Source organism: Taeniopygia guttata, chromosome 4 (assembly GCF_048771995.1).
Source record: "Taeniopygia guttata chromosome 4, bTaeGut7.mat, whole genome shotgun sequence".
NCBI classification, from domain to species: Eukaryota; Metazoa; Chordata; class Aves; order Passeriformes; family Estrildidae; genus Taeniopygia; species Taeniopygia guttata.
Window position 1 is genome coordinate 53,551,285 of NC_133028.1, and position 21,704 is coordinate 53,572,988.

The 21,704-nt window shown below is 43.8% G+C and overlaps 3 protein-coding genes across 5 annotated transcripts in view; 2 read left to right on the plus strand and 1 right to left on the minus strand.

Annotated features, from left to right (window-relative positions):
• The window catches only part of LOC101233514 (probable E3 ubiquitin-protein ligase HERC4), a 24,737-nt gene continuing 3,033 nt past the window's right edge, over nt 1-21,704 (minus strand). The window contains exons 2-24 of one of the 3 annotated variants that reach the window (XM_072928609.1): nt 19,856-20,062; nt 18,655-18,787; nt 17,915-17,991; nt 17,154-17,375; nt 16,325-16,416; nt 15,612-15,742; nt 14,670-14,818; nt 14,282-14,361; nt 13,879-13,967; nt 12,749-12,808; nt 12,093-12,195; nt 11,755-11,938; nt 11,255-11,433; nt 10,091-10,186; nt 8,747-8,857; nt 8,538-8,657; nt 5,159-5,299; nt 4,893-5,065; nt 3,791-3,845; nt 3,532-3,611; nt 2,303-2,486; nt 1,833-1,932; nt 1-1,196 (exon numbers count right to left, since the gene is read on the minus strand). In XM_072928609.1, the coding sequence (XP_072784710.1) occupies nt 982-1,196; nt 1,833-1,932; nt 2,303-2,486; nt 3,532-3,611; nt 3,791-3,845; nt 4,893-5,065; nt 5,159-5,299; nt 8,538-8,657; nt 8,747-8,857; nt 10,091-10,186; nt 11,255-11,433; nt 11,755-11,938; nt 12,093-12,195; nt 12,749-12,808; nt 13,879-13,967; nt 14,282-14,361; nt 14,670-14,818; nt 15,612-15,742; nt 16,325-16,416; nt 17,154-17,375; nt 17,915-17,930 (2,580 nt within the window). In that variant the 5' untranslated portion in view covers nt 17,931-17,991; nt 18,655-18,787; nt 19,856-20,062 and the 3' untranslated portion in view covers nt 1-981. Of the gene's footprint in view, nt 1,197-1,832; nt 1,933-2,302; nt 2,487-3,531; nt 3,612-3,790; nt 3,846-4,892; nt 5,066-5,158; nt 5,300-8,537; nt 8,658-8,746; nt 8,858-10,090; nt 10,187-11,254; nt 11,434-11,754; nt 11,939-12,092; nt 12,196-12,748; nt 12,809-13,878; nt 13,968-14,281; nt 14,362-14,669; nt 14,819-15,611; nt 15,743-16,324; nt 16,417-17,153; nt 17,376-17,914; nt 17,992-18,654; nt 18,788-19,684; nt 19,825-19,855; nt 20,063-21,704 lie in introns of those variants that run through there. The other 2 variants (XM_030271731.4, XM_030271730.4) reach the window with 2 other exon arrangements.
• On the plus strand, nt 5,827-7,029 carry PYURF (PIGY upstream open reading frame). The gene is made up of 2 exons (XM_030271734.4): nt 5,827-6,191; nt 6,308-7,029. Exons 1-2 carry the CDS (start codon nt 5,977-5,979, stop codon nt 6,447-6,449), a joined length of 357 nt encoding a protein of 118 aa, XP_030127594.4. The 5' UTR covers nt 5,827-5,976; the 3' UTR covers nt 6,450-7,029.
• PIGY (phosphatidylinositol glycan anchor biosynthesis class Y) lies at nt 6,482-7,029 on the plus strand. The gene has a single exon (XM_002186786.6). It carries the CDS (start codon nt 6,482-6,484, stop codon nt 6,710-6,712), a length of 231 nt encoding a protein of 76 aa, XP_002186822.1. The 3' UTR covers nt 6,713-7,029.

Genomic DNA, 21,704 nt, shown 5'->3' on the forward strand with positions numbered 1-21,704 from the left:
TGAAAATTTAATCCATCGTGATTTAATTTAAGACAGTGGAAGTCTTCTTTACATATGGATGTCCCCTGACACATTTAACACACCAAAGAGAAGACTGCTGAAAAATCATGGCTGTTGTTTCTCTCCCTCTCTCCACATAGCAAAATACACAGTAAACACACATCCTGCCTGACATGGTTAATATCCTGCCAGTGCTCTGCACTGTTTTGACAATGAGATTCCTGAAGCCCTGCCAGGCTTGTGTCCACAGGGCTCTGTAGACAGTGCTGTTCTGCAAGCCTAAGATTTTATAACTTAATTGTGAAACATCTCCTTAGAAGATATAAAGAAACATGACAAATATCACAATTATCACACTAAATAACAAAAATTTATATTACTATAATTAATTAATACAGCTTTGGAAAAACTCCAGAAATTATCAAATCTTCCTACAAATTTTTCTCAGATAAATCATAGACCATATGCAGGTGAGCACAGACTGCTCCTTCAATTCACAATCTCATTAAATGTGTTAGTTGCTCCCATGAGAACCCTTAAGTAACACAGATTAAAACCTTACCCCATCTTTGCTTTGCAAGGGTGACTGCTTAGCACATCCTGGTTGTGTGCTTGCTAATGCATAAATACAAATTACAGAATTCCTGCTGCTGGGAGCTCACTGTCCTAACATAACCAGAACAGTGTAGAGCCTGCCTGCACATACATGTAAATATGAATGGTTATCAGCTTGCTTCTCTGAAGTGTGCCAAAGAAGATTCTTCTTTCCTAACTTTACAATCTAATTATGAAATATCTGCTTGAAGCTTAATTTTATAAGCAATGTAAAATCTCAGCAAATACACACACTCAGGTGTTTATAAGGTGCAGTAAAAATAAGGCAGGGTAGAAACCAGTAAATTGGAATTATTAAGAGAAAATATGGCAAGTGAACGAAGACTCATATTCTTATTTTTGCTTTTAAGTGCTTCTATCCCAGAGTTAGGCACGGCCAAAACCTTCATTATGCTCTATGGCATAAAGTAACTTCTTTTTGAGTATTTTTTTATTGCTATATCTGGGGAGGAACAAAGTCAGATAGCAAATACTGGCATAGGGAAGGCTCTCATCTGGATTTTCTACTTGAGGATCTTCAATACAAAATCTAAAACACTCCAGTCCATAGCCAGAGAGTCGATCAGATCCTGACAAAAAAGCTGAAGGAATGAAAAAAAGAAAAACAAGAAAAAGTTAGCAAATTGAAAAACAAAATAATAAAATGTTAACTGAAAATCATTAAAATAACTAATGTTAATGAAAATCATGAAGGGAAATTAGTGTAAACATACAGATATTTTTCTAAGCTAAGTAATATGCTTTGTTGAATTTGCAGCTGAATATAGATTAAAGTCTCTTACCGATTCACAGTAGTTACAAGCCCTCTTCTACTGGATGAGAAAGGCCAGGCTAGGTCTGGCCTTCTACCTTCAAAAAGAATGACCTAGCTTCTGCAATGCTTTGAGAAGGGTAAATTGCTTACATCAACACAGTGTACTCTCACAAACTGCAGCCTCTGACCAACAAAACAACCACAAAAGTAAGGGATAAAGTAACTGCAAGCTTTAGGGTGGTCCGATGCACTCGAGCAAACCTCAGGGGATGTGAGAGGGGTCTGAGCTGTCCCTGTGCAATTCCTTGTGTTATTTTTTTTGTGGTTTTCCCTAGAAAATGTGGCAGCAGCAGGGGTGAGCACATTGAAAAGCTACAGTTTAGAACTATAGTATAGTATATAGCATGTGTGTTGTGGGGGAAAGAAAAGGGCTATGCAAAGTTTAAAATGCCTGATATATTACCAAGCAACATTTTCTTTTTTTCTTCTGGTAGCTTGTGAAACACAGTCCAAAAATTCCTGATGGTTTGATCTAACTTTGTATACTGTCTGTATGTCACATTCTGTCAAAGAGATAAAAATAAAACAGGCCAGGTTTATATTTCAATTTTTCCATTTATATTTAAAGCAACATTTTATCTGATACATTTTATAATCCTGTTCATAGATATTCAAATCCCCTTAACCTCTGGAATCTGCTTGTTCATTTGTTTTTCAAAGATTCATATGACAATCCCTGAGTTATGGCTTGATACCTACTCCCCTTTATTCTTGTGGCTGACATAGATTAGAGGCAGAATATAGACACTAATCAAAACAAGACAAAGTTCCTTGAGCTTCTGTCCATCTGTTATGCACTCAATGAAAGAACAGGTCAGAAGTAGTTTATGCTTATCAGACAGAACAGAAGGACACTGTGCTTTTATACAATACCTTTTCCAGCAGATGCCAGTCAAATATTGTGCGTCCCTGGAGAAGAACCTGCAGCTCTTCAGGGAAAAACATCTTCCAATTTCTAGCTGGGCAGCCTCTTAAGAACCCTTGCATAAAGTCCTCAAATGGCTTCTTTACTGATTTATTGAATATATAATTCACATACAAATCAACATATTCTTTCCTGCAACAGATACCAAACAAGCATTGGTGGTGCTTTTCTAAAAGAAGAATTACAGAGAACTTTATACTTAATTCCTTTATTCCATATGACCTGCTGTGGTGTACAGACTCAGTCTTCACTGAGACCAGTTGTCACTGGCAATTAGTTATTCACTGAGTAAGCTGGGAGCATCTTCAGAAATAAAAGTGAATGCTGGCCAGAATGGATTCATTTTGGTAACACTCCTTCTTCATGTGAATGCTCCAATGAAATGCTGTCAGACACCTGGTTATTATAAAAGATGGAACCTAGCAGACCTAACTCCCATTGAATGCCCAAGAATTTCCCTGAAATTGAAATAAATATTTCCACAGCTGTTAATCAATAGTTTCACTCTTATCTCTACTTCAGATGGGGATTTGTGTAGTGACATTGTACTGTACGATCAACTCAATATAAATGCTCTACTTCAAGCTTCTTAAACAGCCTTTTCATGGATCCCTATGGGTCCTCAGGTCATCTGCATAATTCAGGACACAAAATTTCTCTCTGTCCTCTGTGCAGAGATTAATATTGATACATAATAATACATCATAATAATATTGAAACAAAGTCTTACTGATATATTTCTCCTTCTCCTTTATGTACGATACATTCTGTATACGTAACTAAGCAGGAAACATTTTGCTCTTAAAAAACCCTTACAGAGGTGTAACTATAGCTGGGTTTCACAAGCAAATGATCCGTTTCTGCCTGAAAATACTGTTCAAGGTTATTTTTTACATTTGTTAGGAATTTTCCTGTTAATGCCAGATATCTGTATATGCAGATATTAGGATATCCAAGGATCCCCATGTTATCCACTGCTTGCACAAACTGACAGTGTTTGGCACATGCGCAGCACATGCACAGCAGGAACTGAAAGTCTACAACCTATTGGACCAAGGCCAATGGCACAATACAGAAGTCAATATTTTCTAACAATATATGGGGATGGGTGCACACATGTTACTTCATACATTTGTAACCAGACAACAGGATTAAGAAATATAAAAATAAAACTGACCTGTTATCCTTAGTGACAGGAATGTTGGCACCATTTTCTTTAAGCTCAACAACATCTGTGGACTCTCCTCCTTCCATTATCTATGCAAATAAATTAAAACATTGGCTGCTATATCTATATGTGACAGATATTTATGTGCTACATCTCTCATTCCTCCTGAAGGGCCTGACATGGCATTCACTAGTCTGAGTTTACAGACAAGTTGTGTTATTTGCACTGGGACACTGTCTCGCCTGAGTATCTATGTAGGATATCTTACCGTGAAGTCCAAGTCCAAGCTATCACTTTCATCATTCAAAATTTTCTGGAGACTCCTATCCAAACACAAAAGAGATCAAAGAGAGAAGAAACGTGAGCATTCAGCGCACTTGAAAATTCTGCTAAAAACATCCTTTGACAGGCAGTATTTAAATGCATACATGTACACAACACCTACACTCACACAGAAACATGATATATGGCACTGAAATTTCATCATGCTGCTGACATAAGCTTAGCACAAATGCCGCCAGTAAAAAAAGTTTCCAGGCAAGTCCATCCCCATGCCCTGTGTGCACAACTTTACACAAAGTTCAGTGACAACTGGGTTTGGAATCCTTGCTTCCAGACATTATCTAGTGAGGAATTACGTGTGCAACAGAGAGATGATCTGGGAGAATTGCTGTGGGGTGCAGCACCTTTCCAAGTATTGCAGGCAACCTTGTGTTCCAATTCACTGAGGAACCTCAGTGAATTTAGCACCTCAACACAGTCACTGGGTCATGGGATGGGGTTCTCATCTTCTTGGTTGCTTATATCACTTGCCTGGAAGACTGGGCTTTAGGGGCCTAGAAGCATTATGTTGATGGCAGCAGCACCTCTGCCTCTTATGCCTGCCTGATATCTCCTCTCCCAGTGCATGGAAACTTTGTACAAGGGTTCTCAGAATTGGCAGCATATTGTAATACTGTACTTGTGCAAGGCAATATTGTGGAAATTGATAATCAGTAAATCAAGAAAAAAAATCCCACCATTAATAATTGAGTCATTAGTTCTTTCAAGTCCAAACTACAGCCCAAAGTGTTTTGAAAACTTATATATTCACAGGGTGGACTTAAACTCTGGTGGAGCAGAGATCTGACACTTTCTAAGTCATGAGGCTTGGCATTTTGTTTTGGCAATGCCAGCCTCTGAGAGCAACATCCATGCCCTGGACAAGGACCTCCTTGGAAATCTGACCAAAGACCTCCTTTGTGGCTTCTAGCAGCTTCACAAAGGCAAATGTAGATGCTGTGGGTGCCCCAAATTCAGCCTCTGGGATCTCCCAGTGCATGGTCAAGGCAAGGGACCCAGCCAAAGCTTGGGCCATGACTGGCTCATACCGGCCCATGGTTGGCAGCAGATCCTCAAGGTCCTCTAGGGTGGGGGCCAGGTCCAGTAGCTTTTTATAGAGAGCCCTGGGGAAGGGGAAGGGCACCATGCGCAGGTTAAACAGGGCCATTCCACACAGTGTCCCAATCAAGAGAAAGGTGTCCTCATCCTTACAGCTTGGGGCCTGGTTAGGAACAAGAACACCTGGTTAGGAACAAGCCATGACTGCCTTTTCCCATGGGTGGAGCACCCATCCACCCCTGCAGGGCTGCCTTACCTGTCTGGGGAACCACACGAGGCCGGAGGCGAAGTGGCAGAAGGCACTGGTGCTGGGCTGGCAGAGGGTCCTGGCTGCAACGCTGAAGAGCTCCTGGGACACCGCACCTTCGTCCACCCCCATCTCACCCAAAAAAGTCACCTGCAAGGCCCGAGACACCCGCAGATAGAGACATCCATGTTGGCCACAAAACCAGGTTCCTTACCTGGTGTGCAACAAGCCAATAATTACACAACCGAGAGACACTGATTATTTATCTCACAGTTGTGCCAAGCTGGGTACTCGGTGGTAATCTACAAATCAAGCACACCCCACCAGACTTTTTGAGCCATTATTTGTACACAGAAGTTCAGAGTTAGTAACTGTCCAAGTCTGTTATGCTTGGTTAGTAATTTCCAAACAAGTTCCATAACCCCAGCTAACTTCCACACACCCTCAGGGTAAGGGTCTTCGACTGGGCAGGGGTCTCACTGCCCTGTGGGCATGATTTTAACTATTACAATTAACACAGTTCAGCTACAGGCTACGTGGACCAAGTTAGCAATGTATATACGGACAAGTTAGTAATGTATATACATCAACATCTTCATTTACTGCATCTTTAAGGCTTTTCAGTTCCCGGATGTCCTTGACTAGGGAATGCTAGCTGCTGTCTGTTCCACTGACTAGGCTTCCTTTCTTCCTGATTAATCTTGACAGTGTCCAAAGATCACACACCGAAAGCCATCCTGCCTTAGGACAGCCTTGCTCCTCCGTGCCCTCGGAACCCCGCGCAGGGGCGGGGCGGGCCGGGGCGGGGCGCGGCGGAAGCGGCGGCCATGCTGCGCGGCCCGGCCCTGCTGCCGCTGCTGCTGCGGCGGCCGGCCCGCCCCGGCCCCGGCCCCGCGCACGGCCGGCACTGCCACCGCCAGCGGGAGCAAACCTCGGGATCCGGCCCCAGCTCCGGCTCGGGCTCCGGCTCAGCGCGGCCGCAGCCCCTGGAGCCATCGCTGCTGCGCTTCCTGGTGTGCCCGCTCTCCAAGCGGCCGCTGAGGTGAGGATGGGGCGGGGGAGTCGCGCCCGAGCCCTGCGCAAAGTCAGGCTGGTTAGTCCCTGCTCCTCATGTTTTCGCTTGGATGTTTCTCCCCCTCCCCCGACTTGGCTGACCAGGTACGAAGAAGCTACGAACGAGCTCATTAACGAGGAGCTGGGCATCGCGTACCCCATCATCGACGGCATCCCGAACATGGTTCCGGAGGCGGCCCGGAGGACGCACAAGAAGCCGCCGGCCGAGGGCCCGGAGCAGCCGTGAGGAGCCGCCGGGCACGGCACTCACCCGGCCTGATGGCCGGAGCAGGGCTGCTGCCCTCCCTGCCCACGCTGACTGTCCTCGTTCCCCTCCTGTCCCTGGCAGGCCTGTTCTACTCGGCCAGCGTGGACGAAAACTTCCCCCAGGGCTGCACCAGCACAACCAGCGTGTGTTTCTACAGTCTCCTCCTTCCTGTTACAGTACCAGTTTATGTGTTCTTTCACCTCTGGACCTGGATGGGGATTAAGCTTTTTAGGCACAACTAGTGCAGTGCCTTTGCTAACCCCGGGTTTCTCTAAATTAATGTAATTTGTTTAATCTCATCGAGTATTGCAGTTCATTTTGAGAGTTTCCTTCTGGTACTAGGGACTGGCATCATTTTCCTGGTAGGATCTGGAACTGTAGGAAGCAGCAGCCCATTTTTAACTACTGCTAATGCACATGAAGAGTAGGAGTAATAAGATGCACTAATTCCCTCTGTTTTATCCCTTCAAGTGTGCTGTGTGTTTGTAGTGGGACTAATTAGAACCTTAGTTTTCATGAGGAAGAACTGTACCCTGACTGAATAAAATAAATTAAAACATGCTATGATATGAATCTCTCTGAGAGCTTTGGGGCTCTTTAACCAGATGTGTGTACTGAAATATGTTTGTCTCACTGTCAGAAGAGCAAAAATTAATATACATCAGGCTGGTGTTTAATAACAAGACTTGAGATGAGTCAAATGAAGACATTTCTTTCTGGGATGATACCCATGTCTGTATGTGGAGTACCTGCAGATCTTTTCTTTCTAGGGCCATGATGAGAATGCCACATGCCAAGTTCTCAGTATTGGCTGAAAAAATTTCTTAACAGCACACAGCTATGAAGGGGGCAGGCCAATGCTACAATGAAGGTTTCTTCTTTATGTTTTGCTTTTGGGTAGTTTGTATCTGCAATACAAAACATATTCATGTCCTTTACCTGCTGAAAAATGCAGAAATGAGGCACCAAGTTGTAAATGCTGCACCAGGCTGTAAATGCTGTGGGACACTAACAGTGCAGTTAGATTTTTTAGGCTGCTGCTGGGTAAATAATATTGTGATGCACAGTGTGAAAGGCAGTGCTCAGGAGGTGTGCCCAAAGGCTGACTTGAGCTAAGGGCAGCTGTTTTTCAGAGCTTGTACAATAGGTGGAGACTTGAAATATAGAGGACAGTACAGAGCACACCCTCACTGCCTCTCTAAATAAATGCCTCTCAAATAGTGAGGAACCAGGAAGGAAAGGTAGCTCTGGGAGTCTTTGTGAATCTTCTCCAAAGTAAATGGGAAAGAAAAGCCTTGACAGCTCTGGTTGGCAAGAAAGCTCACTTGGAAAGCACCAGGGCACCAAGGTCCATGGTTCCTGTTGCACAAGCGTGGTGCCAGACTTTGTGTTAGTGGCAGGTGGGGCCTGTGGTCCCTGAGCTGAGCCCTGCTCTGGGCAGCTGGCTGACATCCCATTCCCACATCAGCCAGCTAACGGCTTGTGCAGGGCAGGGCCAGCATCACGATTCCTGTGGGAAACGCAACTGCCACAACCTTCGAATCGGTGTGGAAGCCACAGATTAAAGGCACATGGAGACAGTGGCATTGTAATCAGATGCTCATCTCTCTGGCCAGCACTATCCTTCCTTTCCCTTCAGACAGCATCTCCATGAGAGAAATGTAGTTTTGTGGCTGTGTTGCTTGCTGACCCCTCAGGCTGCTTCCCCAGACGCTGGGGTTTTAATGTGCTAGAAGGAAGTCTCAAAAGTTAGTCTAGCAGCAACAGTACTGGACTTTGACAACTGAGCAGTTCTGTTCCATTACCCCAAAGCCACCTCACAGTAAACAGCACTGCTACTTGCATTTAACTTATGCCAACAAAGCTGCCTGGAATAAGGAAATGCTGCCTCCAGATTTACCCTACACCATTTATGGAACATGTTTTATAATAATTTGAGGAGCAGTTCTTTCGCTGGATGCTCAGAGGATACTGAAACCCTTCTGCCAATATACAGTAACACTGAAAATCAAGGAACACTGCAGCAAGATACTTAGAGCTAACAAGTAATACAATTTAGTATCTTACCTTTAACATCTTCCTGAAATCTTGGTTTGAGGCGGTTTTTAAATTTTTCCATATATCTTGGAGAAGGCAGTGTCTTCGGACGCAAAAGTTCCATGCCTCAGGGATCCATATAAAGGGCATCTGAATAAAGGGTATCCAAGGATTGGAGTAACAGTCTGTTAGCAGTGTGTTTATCTCTTCTGATTGGTAACAAAATTGGCTGCACTTACAATAGGGTGCAGGGTCTTGGACAGAAGAACCCTGCATTCTGTAGTATGAACGCAGATCTTCTTTTCCCTTTCAAAGATGCATGGATACTTGCTCAGCCTCTCTAGGACTGTCTGAAAGGACAAGGAAGAAAGGAAAAGACATGCTGATTTTCCCTTGCAAAACCAGAGTTCAGGGACATGTCTGCAGACTGAACTGCCAGTCTGTACCCTAGCAAACTTCCGTGTCTCTGAAATGAGACCTTGAGTGCATGAACACTGCACTAACAGAGGTTCACATCCTAAAAACAGCTCCTACACACTCCTGTGAGTGAGAAGCAGAGAGAGGCATCTAGCCTCTCTGTGCAGACAGACACTTGTCTACAGTAGTGCCTCTAGAATAAAACAGAGAGTAATTTTAACAGTATCTTCCATAATTCAACTAAACCAAAATGTCCTGGATACTCAGGTTATGACATATTGTTTTTAAAAACTGCTGGGTTTATTATATGTAATTCCAAAAATAGATGCTCATCTAAAAAAAACAATCTCATTTAAAGTGTTACACCTACAGTGTGATAAGGTACCAACTTCAGGTAACATCCTAATTGGCTTTTGATTCTATGCTGTTGCTCAAACTTCCTCCTCCACTCTGGCTAATTGGTACAAAATTGGTACATTAGCAAACAAAAGCTTTTGAAGGAATTAGGCAATTGCCCTACAAGTTGCATGAAAGCTTACTCTTTTTTTTTGCCAAAGGAAACTCCTACTATGCACGTTTCCATTTCATGCTGCTTCCTCTGACACTGACTGCATTTGGTAGCTAATTTTCACTCTGTGTCAAGAAATGCCACAGATTATTTTTTTATTACCACAGCTTTGTTTTAAGATGTAAATACATTGAAATGCTCAATAGGATTTCTAAATAAAAGTTTAAAGACACCTCAAAATATTTCTCTTAATTAAACATAATAAAATCCAGAGAAACACAAAGTATAGAAACAATCTCTTGTGCTGTTATTTCACAGTGATTATTAGTTCAAAGCAAACAGAGCTGCTTAAGATGCTGGAGGGCAGCTCCAACTCTCAGAACCAGGGATGGGATCATCTCAGGAAAGGCTCTATTGTAGCTGCTGGAACACTGGGATGGTAAAGAGCTTGCATAATTTAGAGCTTTGGAGGACTAAGGAAAATGAAATGCCTTTGAAATGTGCTGGGTTAGTCTCTAGAGTTGACTTCCATAGATATAGATATAGATTAGATATAGATATAGATATAGATATAGATATAGATATAGATATAGATATAGATATAGATAAACTATTTTAAAAAAGAGTGTTTTGCACTGCTGGTAAGATTTATACTTACTACTATATTGAAGCGTGAACATTTGTCAATAATCCCTCCCACTTCATGTACATGGAAGTTGCTTTCACGTACTCTGAAACCAGTTCTGGAGTTCACCTGCATTGAAACACACAATATATCAACAGCAGAACTAGTGAGCTGTGTCTGTCTGGCAGGACAGGACTGACAGAGCTTTCTTCAGAAAGGGTTCTGAGACCCTGCACAGAAGTTATGAGATAAAAGTGCTCAAGAAGCACAGTGCTCCACAGTGGGAAGTCTTAGAAAGCCATGTATAAACTAGCAGGAAAGCAATTTTCATCTACAATTAAGATCCCTTAACAGGACTCCATCAGAAAAAGTGTATTTCCCTTGGAGTGTCTTTCATGTTTCCCTATTCATGTTCCTAATTGTTGCCTGGAAAAGATACTTGCAGGGGGACAGTGAACATTTAAAGCTCCAAATCATGTAATCACTTACAGAGGAGTAGGTCTGCTGCATTTTTTTAGTTTATTTATCTGCATAAATACAAATTTGAGAGTCTAAACTTTGTGGCCCAATTCTGCTTTCTCAGCCAAAACAATATTCAAGTCTGAACAAAATTTAACAAGTCTGATTTATACTGTGTGCTCGAGCCTTTAACTTTCATAAACTTTGAACATCTCCACAGGAGAAAGTATGGTTGTCTAGAAGAACACAGTTATTGCTTCCTTTGTTTCTCTTGTTCATGTACAGCTAAAGAGGTTCTAATGCTGTTATCCCAGAGAATTTGTCAGGTTAAGCATCACAGAGCATTACTGTGGCAGCCACAATGTGCCAAACAGATAGGCTGTCTTTTAAATGCTCTGAGCAGTTACTGGGGTGAGGGATCTCACCAGCAGAAAGGGGAATGGGCATGTTACATACAGGACACTACATCCATAGCTGTGCAGGCATCAATAGATGCACTCCTGACACCACTGAAAGCATTCTTCCCCCTGCCACGGCTATAACATGCTTTAGCTCTTCATTTCTACAGAGGGTCAGTTTGACACAACTCAAGCAGGACTTCTTCAAAACTGTGCTGGTGTAGAGCCAAAGATTCCTGAAGCAGTGTAAAACCCAGAGAATTCAATAAGTGAGAAGTATTAAAATACTCTAGGCTACACTGAGATATTCTGTCTAATTGGGATTCAAACACCTTCTCACCTGGTAAAGCATCTGCAGTATTTGCAGAGGCCCAGTTTTAAGTGGGTCCAGGTTGAAGAGGCTTGGCCCCATCACCCTGATCTCCTGGGCAATTGAGAGCAGAATTTTCTGGGAAACCCTCTGATACAGAATGACCAGCTTCTTGAAAAAGGATGTTTCTAGATTTGACCATAGGCATTCTGTAAAGAAAATAGTTAGTGAGGTCACAGGTAACATACAGATCATTGCAATTTGTGGGTGAAGCCGTTTTTCTCTTCCTATCAAATGAATTGGAAAAAAAAAAAAAAGAGTTTATAAGCTTGCACTACAAAAACTATTAAACCTCAGACAGAATGTTTTAAAATTTTGTGCCTTGCTGCATAGTCCCCATGTTTCTATGTCTATCAAAAGCAATTATTTCAAGCTCTTGAATACATTACATCAGTGATAATAACTCTTGTTCTTCAGAAGAAAATTACCAAGCATTTAAATCATTCAATTCTACCATCATAAAACCCTACCAAGAGTTTGCAGGCCCTGTGGCTGGAGCTTCATGATGGCTTCAGACAGAAGGGTTAGAGATAGGATAGCGTCTTCACTGTTCCTCTGCAGAAGGAAAGGCAAGATCAAGTAGACTCTGCAATTTTCAGGTGAGATGGGAGAGGAAGACAACAATGGCAGTAAGTTCCTAATCTCCTTTTGGACCTTCAGAGGGAAAAAAAAATAAAAAGAGACAAGGGTTAAAATGCAATTATATTTTGCCAAAGTAATTAGGTTGGCATGAAATTCCTAAGTTTCATGCACAAATCCAAATCTTCTCAGCATCTCTGCAGTGAGCAACCTTATATCAAATCCTTACCTCCTGGTAGACTGTTTGGTTTTTTCTGATCTTCCCATAAAAATGTTTCACTTCTGACATGTCTACACCTGAGACTTCTCTGGAAGTTTTGAAGTGTTTGTCTCTATCACAACATAAAAAAAAAAAGAACACTAAATAATTTTTCTACTGAATAATGAAGCATTGTAATATCAGAAAATACTTGGAAAGTTCAGCCCCAGCTCCCGTGGGTATAATTTCATGTGTTCTAAGAAGACAGACAACACAAACCACTGTTTTGTGACTTGATTAACATTCTGTCCTTTCTGTCTTGTGTGGCTGTGAACTATTAATGGTAGACTCCTGTATTTCACCCTAAAATGACTCCCACTTCAGTGCCAGAAGGAGCTATTAAGGATCCTTTGAGAGCTGTAATATTGCCTGGAGGGATTATCATCATCTGCCAAATATCACTAAAGGATAATCTTCTAAAATGTGAGCTTCTCTAGCACATTTCAGTAGGACCAGGGCTATAAAAATCTTAATATTAGCTTGAGCTTTGAAAAATAAAGACTTGCTTCTTGCAAATTCAGGTAAAACAAATCTTTTCTATGTATGTGACCTAAAATAACACTTTCTGCTCAGTTTACAAGCAGCCAATATATTCTGTTAGACGTGTCTAAGTCAGTGCATGCTACCTTTTGTCCAGGAAGCTTCCATTGATGCAAGCCTCAGATGAAAAGATCAGTCTGATATTCCTGATAGTAAAAAAAACAAAAAAGTCAGTCTTTTCAACGTCAGGTTTTTAACTCTGAAAGAGCAAGAAACATGTACAAGGGTGTCTGCACCTGACCACACAAACTTTTACCAAAAATACCAAAACTTTTCTTAGCACCACTTCTCTGTCAGTGTTGCAGAAGACATTGTACTCGAGGAGTTACTGATCTTTGGCAAGCCACCTCTGCTCTCCAGGGCCTTGTTAGGGAACCTGCTCTAGGTTCTGCCCCATGCCAGCCAGTGCTCCATTCTGGTGAGTGCTATCATGGAGATTCTTCTCCTGACAGGTCAGAACATTAGCTGCTTTTGTTTGTTACGCAAAATAAAAGGCACTGTAACATGGGAGGGAGGAGAATTTCCTCCATGGAATTTCCTCCATGGACACGATCTTCGTAGCACGTGGAGGGAAAATCCATCAGGCTATCAATTTGCTGCTGCACAAAAGCTGGGTTCCCAGAACCTGAAGGGACATCAGACTTACTAACTCCCAGTATTCCTGGTTCTGTTCTCATTGAAGCATCTATTTTATCAGCAATTTACTGTCAGGCCCTTCCTACTGAGATCTGGAAAGAACCCACTCTTCCACCCTCTCAACCATCACTTTTCACATGATCCGAACTGTTCTAAAAGTGGTCAGGGAAACATTTAGTTCCAAGTTAGCCAAGCTTTTGAAATGCTCAAAATCAGCAGATGGAACCAGACTTTCCCAAAGAAAATAACATTCCATATAAAACCTGTGAAAGACTGTAAGTGTAAGGCATCCCACAGTGGTATATACGTATTGCTTTTGAAAATGGGCAGTTAAAGAAGTGACCACTAATTTTTAAACACATTAGGCTTTTTGCACAAACTGTGGTCTCCAGGCAGGGTCTTTCACTGATTTAACTTGTCAGCTCCTCATCAACTTTGTGCCAAGGTACAAGACTGGGCCTTGGCTAAATTCTTGAACAACAGTCCTACAATAGCCTCCAAAGAATAATAATTTTTAGAGAAAATCATGCATCAAGGAAAAAAACCACAAACAAACCCAAACAGCAAGTTTCTGATTTACCTTTTTATACTCCTAAAAGGTTTAGAATTAGAAATCCATGCATCCACTTCTTTATCCTCCAGAGTGGCAATTCCATTCAAATACAAATTCTGTGTGAAATACATTAAAACATTGACAAATTTTAAATTGTAGCAGATGGGATTCTTTTTTTCTATCCAGTCATTACAGGAAGATTTCAGCCTAAGTATGAACAAATTAAGGGTCATCCCTTAATGATCCAGATGCATTAACTGCAGAACATATATAACTACGATACCAGTTAGTCTGTAGGTAAAGCACAGGAAAAAACTGCAATATACATATATAAAATTGAAGTGCTACAAGCACAGTGGAAAATCCAAATGTTTCCAGCAGTAATGTGGAAAGTGGTAAAATTAGAAGCTATGATCAAATGTGCACATACCTTATTCCCCTCCTTGCAACGGACAAAACTTCGGTGTAATCCTGCAGTAATTTTAATCCCCTTTTTTGACGCACCCTCTTCTGTGAAAGAACAAAGATTGTTGTAGGAACATTTGAAGAGATAGTCACTATCTTCAGAGAGTTAAGTGCACAAAAGTGGAACAATAAAAAAACTCTTAAGATAGTAGTTATCTGTTGTAAGTTTGATTCTATGAAGCCATTACCCATGATAATCAAGCAGCAAATGGAATAACTGGTAGAATTTGTTGGGATGGCCAAGCAAGGATGAGATAAAATGTTTGCCTTTCAGTGTAAACATGAAATCAAGAAAGCAAACATCTTTATGGAAGAAACAAACACAGATTGTATACATCTGCAGTGGTCATTACTCTGGCAGGATTTTCCAGTATTCACTGGTGAATTGATGGGAAGTGGTATCAACTGATTGGGGTTCCTCTCATCTTCCAGTTGTCCTTCATCACCAGAACCAAAGAAGTAGAATTTGTCCAAGGAACAAACATAGACGAGGGTGTATTGTCTGCTCAGGGAAAAAAAAAAAAAAAGGTCATAATAAGCAAAAAACACAGGGTAAAACAGAATAAAATTTACAAATACGTCTTCAGAGTGTACACCTGAAGGTTGTCTTTAAAAGTCCTGACAGTCCAGATAAAGAATCCCTTTAACCACAGTGTTACAACTCTTCATTGCATAAACATTCAGCAATAAAGACACATATGGACTTGGATTTCCTATACTACCCCCTAATGTTTGTGATTTACCTCGATTCCACATAAAAAAATAGTGTTATGCCATGCTTGCTTCACACCCTTCCGTTTTCAAACATGCAGCTTCTGTGCTGCTGAGCCTGATACCAAGCCCAGGTGAGTTGTCAGGAGACTTTTTCTGGCCCAGTTCCAGAGGGCAAAGTGGACCTGGGTAATTAACACTGTTCTTCAGTTCTTATTAAGAACCTACCAGTTTGTCAGTCTGGTTGGGAATTCAGTGACTCTCCTGATGCAGGCTCTTGACAATCCTTTGCCTTTTGGAACACAGTACAAACCCAGTATATTGTTTATTAAAAGAGAAAAAGACCAAGGGATTTTGGTGGTTTTTGCAGCTTTCTCCCAGTGCTCACCAGGGACTGAGGGTGCTGCTGTCAGTGGGGCTCTGGCAGGAGGGTGGCTTAGACTTGAACAGTGGATGGATACTCTGACAGTGCTGACCTATTGCGACACAGGGATTTGAACATCTTGGTGACCCCCTTCCCTACTGTTCTTCAGTGACTCCCCAAAGGCATTGAACTTAGAAGACAAGTCATTGGCACATCCCACCTGCCACAGTCAATGTGTGAAACCCTTGCTCCCCACAGTTCAGCCACCACACGAGGCAGGACTTCATTCCGGGTGGAGTTGTGACCCAGTTGGCCAGACCCTCCTGCTCCAAAGGTGCACACCAGCCCCTCCTTGAAATGAAGAAACAAGTTTCTGCTGCATTATTAACAACAATCAAATAGTCACAACCGAGAATGAGGGCCAGCAAAGCACATCATGCTATGTGGGACTTGATTCAAAACATGGCTGATTCAAACATGAGGAGGGTTCACTTCGCATCAAGTCAGATAACACACTAAAATCCAAACAATTTAGCTCCTGAGAAAAGCTATTTAACGCTTGAGAATAACTCCCCGTTGCTTAAGAATTTTACTTGTATGAGTAAACCCTAGTGAATTAGATGTCATTCACATCTTCTGAAGTTCCCAATGTACTATAAAAACAAAATTTCATAAAGTACTGGGAGTTGAACTGCACCTCTTTGCCTCAGGATTCCCATTCACCATATCCCTGCCAAATGAGAAAAGACTAGCTTTCCCAATAGCTTAGATAATATCCCTTGGGGATCATCTTCAGGCTTAGGTGGAAGCAGGCATTACCATCCCAACCCAATTTCTCTATGCTTTCTTTTTTCCTCAACTCTCTCTCTTTTAGCAGAGTATCTTTTCTCACAAGGTGAGGTCTCAGATGCTAACTTTCCATTTCAGACTCACCTTGGAGAGAACTGCAGTATGATCTGCCCCACATGAGACAAGTACAGTCTTCCAGTGCTCTAACGCTCCAATATATGTTGGGCAGTCCCTGTCTGGAAAAAAGACAATACTGCTAAATTGAAAGAGTACTGGAGGGTCTCATATACAGCAAAAATTAGAAGACAGGAGGATTAAGTGTTTTTCAGCCCTCTCTCACAGCAATTAATGTAATTACTGCTTGGGTTTGGGTCATTTTCCCTCCAGTATAACATTCTCTTTCTCATAATATGCTGTGTTTTTCATATTACTTTACTTTTATTTACTTTGGTCTGAAACAAAATGCAGTACTTCCATGTCTGCTTACTAAATGGTACTTGACTTCCAAGTATCTGATTCTCAAGAGTGTGGACACATTCAGAATAGATGCTCTGTCTGTCTAGGGCAACTCTTCTCTAGCGTTCTAATTTTGAAGCTAAGAGGTGATTTAAATTCTTCTCTCACTTTGTGTTTACAGAGAATTAAAGAAGATTTAAAAATATAAAATTAGTTTCTTTCATGCAAGACTTCCTGGAGAGGAGACAGGAGTGGAAATGGACCTCAGAGGTTTTAAGAGCCCACACTATCCAATTAGCCACATAAAATGATTGCAAGTTCTGTATAGAAAAACAACCACTAAATACACCATTCCTGCATGTCTTTCCTGGTCAGGAAACAAAGAACATACCCAGATATACTTTCTTCAAAAGACTTTACTGCCCACCACTGCACCAGAGGAGCTTGACAACACTGAGGGGCAATTTGGTGAGCTCACTGACCAGGAATACACCCTCCTGGTGCTCTCCCTCCTTACCTTTTGTGTCTCCGAGTCCCAGCTGTCCGAAACTGTTCTTTCCCCAGGAGTACACAGCTCCAGAGAGTGACACGGTGGTGCTGTGAGCTCCTCCAGCAGCAATTTGAGCAAGCGGGATGCCCTTTAGTCGTTCCACCAGCTGTGGTTCAGGAGTAAGCGTGGTTTGGCTCCCCACTCCAAGCTGTCCGTGGGTGTTCTGGCCCCATGTGAACAGCTCACCCCCTTAACACACAGAACAAAAGAAAACAGTTCAGCCTCACTGCTTCCCTTGAGTATTTGCACTTTGAGAGTAGGAGCAAAACTCAGTGTTGCTTTCAGGGACCTAGCTCCAAGGCAAGACTATTGTGTGTGGCCAAATTTGTTTTCTTCTACTTCTTTGGGACAGTCCCATGTTGCCATGTGACTCAGCACAGCAAGAATAAAGGCCCCTAAAGTCATACTTGCAAGAAGTTCCCTACCAGAAAAGTGTTGCAACTTAAGAATGAGCAGGTCTGGTGACTGCAGAGTGGGGCAGCCACATCTGCTCTCCACAACACACCTTTGTGGAGGGGCAGTGCTCAGGAACTGGAGAGAGACAGAGAGAGATGCAGATCCCTGGGTGCTGGGAGGAAGGAGCAGCACAGACAGCCAGTGCACCTTGTATCCCCAACTGCTCATTACTCTATAATGGTATCACCAGCTACTCCAAGCAGCACAAACACTGCCTTCTCAGAGCAAGCATGACCTCTGTTTGGAGGAAAAGTGTTCTTGAAAGAGGCTACCTCTGCATAGTGCCATGGCATGCTGGTCCCCACATGCTATTTGAACAATATTTCGGCTTCCCAGTTCTTTCACCACCCTACAAAAATAAGAAAACAAAAATCAAAATAAATATATGCTGTGCTGTGAGACAAAGTAAAGGACAAAGATGGTCTGCTCACCAAGCCCTATCACTTTTAGCAGGAAATAAGTGGAAAAACATATGTCACTTGTAAGGTGATTCACCCATCTCTTATGCTGACCTGCTGTAGCAGGGCTAACTGATTTCACTGTGGTTTGCTCCACGAGAAGCTGGAAAAGAACCATGCTCAGCCTGATTCTGTTATCTTGCCCTGGACAAGAAATATCACACAGCAAACTGCTGGGCCATTTCTAGATGATGACAGTTTCATCAGAAGGTGGTAAGCTTTAGACATGCTTGTGTCTTTCACATGCAGTTTTCCCAAGCCAGGGGTGATTTGCAAGGCATCTGCATTGCTCTGGTATGTTCTACTGACCCTTACTAAGTTTGAGAGAAACCTGTCTCATGTGCATCCCAAGCAGCTCAGATCTTGGTATCATTCTCAAAATCTGTGCACTTCTGGCTGAGTTAAAAAAGGAGATAATACTAGGAAGGTATGTGTTCCAGTTCTCTCTCTACAACAGGAACATGCCTCAAACTCTTGGATGTTACCTGGGGGAAAAGCAGGCTGCATTTTCTGACCATTGCCATCCATACCTTCACTCTGTGAGAGCTTCTTACCTTGTCTTGGGGCAGTTTGCTGAAGCTTTAGCCCAATGTTCAGAAAGCTTCCCGTTAGGGGAGAGAATGAGCTTATGTGTTTCATCGTGGTTTGAGCAGCACACCTCCTCATTCCTCGGCAACTGTGTGTGCTCTGCAGGACAGACACAGACAGACACGATGGTCACGCTATGGGAGCTGGCACCTTAACCACCTCGACCCCTTTCCCAAAGTCTCAGTGTGCTACTGCTTTCAGCAAGACCTTCAGCTTCTCAGGAGACAGTGAGACAAGTGTGTGTGACTTATTTTCTCAGGCGCCTTAGGGTTTCAGCGTCCTGCCTGCCCACTGGTTTGTTTCATGCTGGATGACTCCACACTGAAGGACCCTTCTCTATCTCTTAGGCTGCTGTGCCACAGGCTCCCAAGACAACCAGTGAAACATCAGCAGAAGCACAGTCTGTTGCACCTGTACACCTGTGGAGAGTGTCTTACAGAGACAAAGCACTTCCTGAGGCATCTGGCCACCCCAGACTTGTCACAGCCTTGGGGATAGGAACCCCTTCAAGACAAGCACTTTACAAGGTGCTGGAGAAGCAATGATGGAAAATTCACTCATTGCCTCTTTACAGCAGAAAAAAGCACCCCCTTGTCTACAGCTGAGGGGCTGCAGATGCTATCCCGACCTAGAGGCACCAGGGACTCAGTTACTCGCATGTACCTCTGCTCCAGCACAAGTGCCTGAGACCCAGGATGTCCAAGAGTGAAAGGCGGTCATCAACAAAGCCTGCCCTAATTTACCTAACACCTCCAGAGACTCGCTGCCCACCCTTCTCACACATCAGACATGGAACTAGCGAGGAAAATCCCAGTCTATTGCCCAGCACGTTCTCCCTCCTTCCAATCCCGCACGCCCCGTCCCCGAGGGGCCGCACAGCAGACTGCTGCACTTCCAGCGGTTCCACCTGCACGGACCCGTCCTCGCCCACTCGCGGACCCATCCCCGGGGGCCCCCCGGCGTCCTCCCGACCGCGCCGCTCCCGCCGGTCCGTACCTCCCCGGCCGCGCCCCCGGCCCCGCTGCCGCCGCCGTCCCTCCGCCATCCCTCGCCCGCCGGCAGCTCGGGAGTGCCCGGGCAGCGCCGGCAGCGCAGCGCCGGGAAATGGAAACCGAAACTATCCGGGGCTGCGGCAGCGGGAGGAGCAGCGGGAGGGATTCCCGATACCTGGGAGCCCGGAGCTGGGAAATTCTGACTCCTGCGGTGAACAGGCGTGCGCTAGTAGGCTCCGGTGGGTTCCCGGCTCTCCTCAGCCTGCGGAGTTGCTGCTGCCCAGGTGGGAAGAGAGGGCAAAGCAGAAGGCGGTGGAGGGATGTCGGGATCTTCCATGTGCATTTATTATTCACTTCGGAGAGTGACCCGCCCGTGTCCATCCTGTGGAGAGTCGAGAGACCTACTCTGCTGCTCAGCTGTATCCCAGCTAAGAGCCCACGCAAACCCAGAGGGGCTGCTTGGCTGGGGGAAGTCAAACCGCAAGTGAAACGCTCGGTTTGGAAATACATCAGCATCTAAAAGCCACCTGCTTCCACTCTCCTTCAAAGACCCTGTGAACTTCCTCCGTCCCAGAAAGACCCCCTGCCTGCCTCACCTCCCACACTGTCTCACTGGAGTGATGCATGCAGGACAATCTTGGTGATGAAATAAGGGATACCGGTGTGAATGATGAAACAGATCAAAACACATAAGATCACTTCTGTTGTATTCATAATAGCTGCCACTGATAAATTAAATTCAATCTGTTTATGAGAATTTTATGCTGCTGAATACTAAGAAGAGATTTTGGTAGAGCACTTTACAAAAGTCCCAAGAAAGACAACATGAATCTACATATTTACACTGATGTTCACTGAAATTCAGTGGAAAATTCATTACTGAGACAGCAGGAGCATCTAATGTAATGTATTTAAATGGAGCATCCTGTGGTTCACAAAGAGGTACCCGGAGGTCCCTGAGGTGAAGAAAAAACGATGTGGAGGAGCCATGAGAGGTGAGGCTGGGGCATACAGTAAATGACTTCTGCCCAGGGAGGAGCACTCCAGCCTTATCTCTCCCAGCCACTTCCCTACACGCACTTTGTGGATCTTATCTCCTTCCACAGTATGCAGGAAAGTCTCTAGATCAAGAAACACCGAGCTAGAGCAGTGATGCAAAAGCATCAGCTGGGAAGGGACACTAGAGGTCCTTCTGCACCAAAGCATGAACTCCCTGTCAGGAAAAACTGCTCCAAGCACTGCCTCCTGCCTGGCATGGAAAGAAAAGAGATTCGAGGGGAAGAAAGGAAAGGAAACATGTTGATGTCATCTTTTCAGAGCTACATTCTTCTTCCCTCCAAGTGGGCTGCTGACAGTGATTTCATGTCAGAAAGGCACGCTCTGGTAAGCAGGTTCATTAAACTCCCTCTGGTTCTCTGCCCAAGAGTATCTGGGCTCATGATACTCTGATGAACAGGAATCTAGGGGCATGTGAGGGAGATGTGTGGCAACTGGCAGGAGACAGCAAGAAGAGGTGAACTGTGCAAAATGGTTTTTGTAGCTAGAACTGGTAGATGTGTCCATTTGTACATTTCACTCCTTTCCATCAGTCCTGTAGTGAATTGCCCGTAAAATCCAAACCAAAGCAAAACACAGCAGAGCAACAACCAAAATGTGTAAAACTGTGTAAAACTCCTTGAGTCTGGGGTACTGCTTGCTTATGAGGGCAGCCCTTCTCCCAGAAGAACAGCACAGAGCACTTCCAGAGTGAGAGGAATGGAGAAATCCAAGGACATGTATGCAGATACCAGGGTCCCAGGAGAAATGGAGGAATGTCTCATGCTGAGCCCCAGGGAGCCAAGGAAGCATGTGGTGGGAGCCTGTTCCCACAGTGTCAGCATCTGAACAGGCATGAGTGGATCAGTGCCTCCAGAGCAGATTAGGGAGCATGGGGAACTTGCAGCCCCTCTCAGCTGGCCTGAGTCACAGCTCCAGCTGCTCTCTCCATAGGACGGGAAATGGTGACCTGGGGACTACCCAGCAGG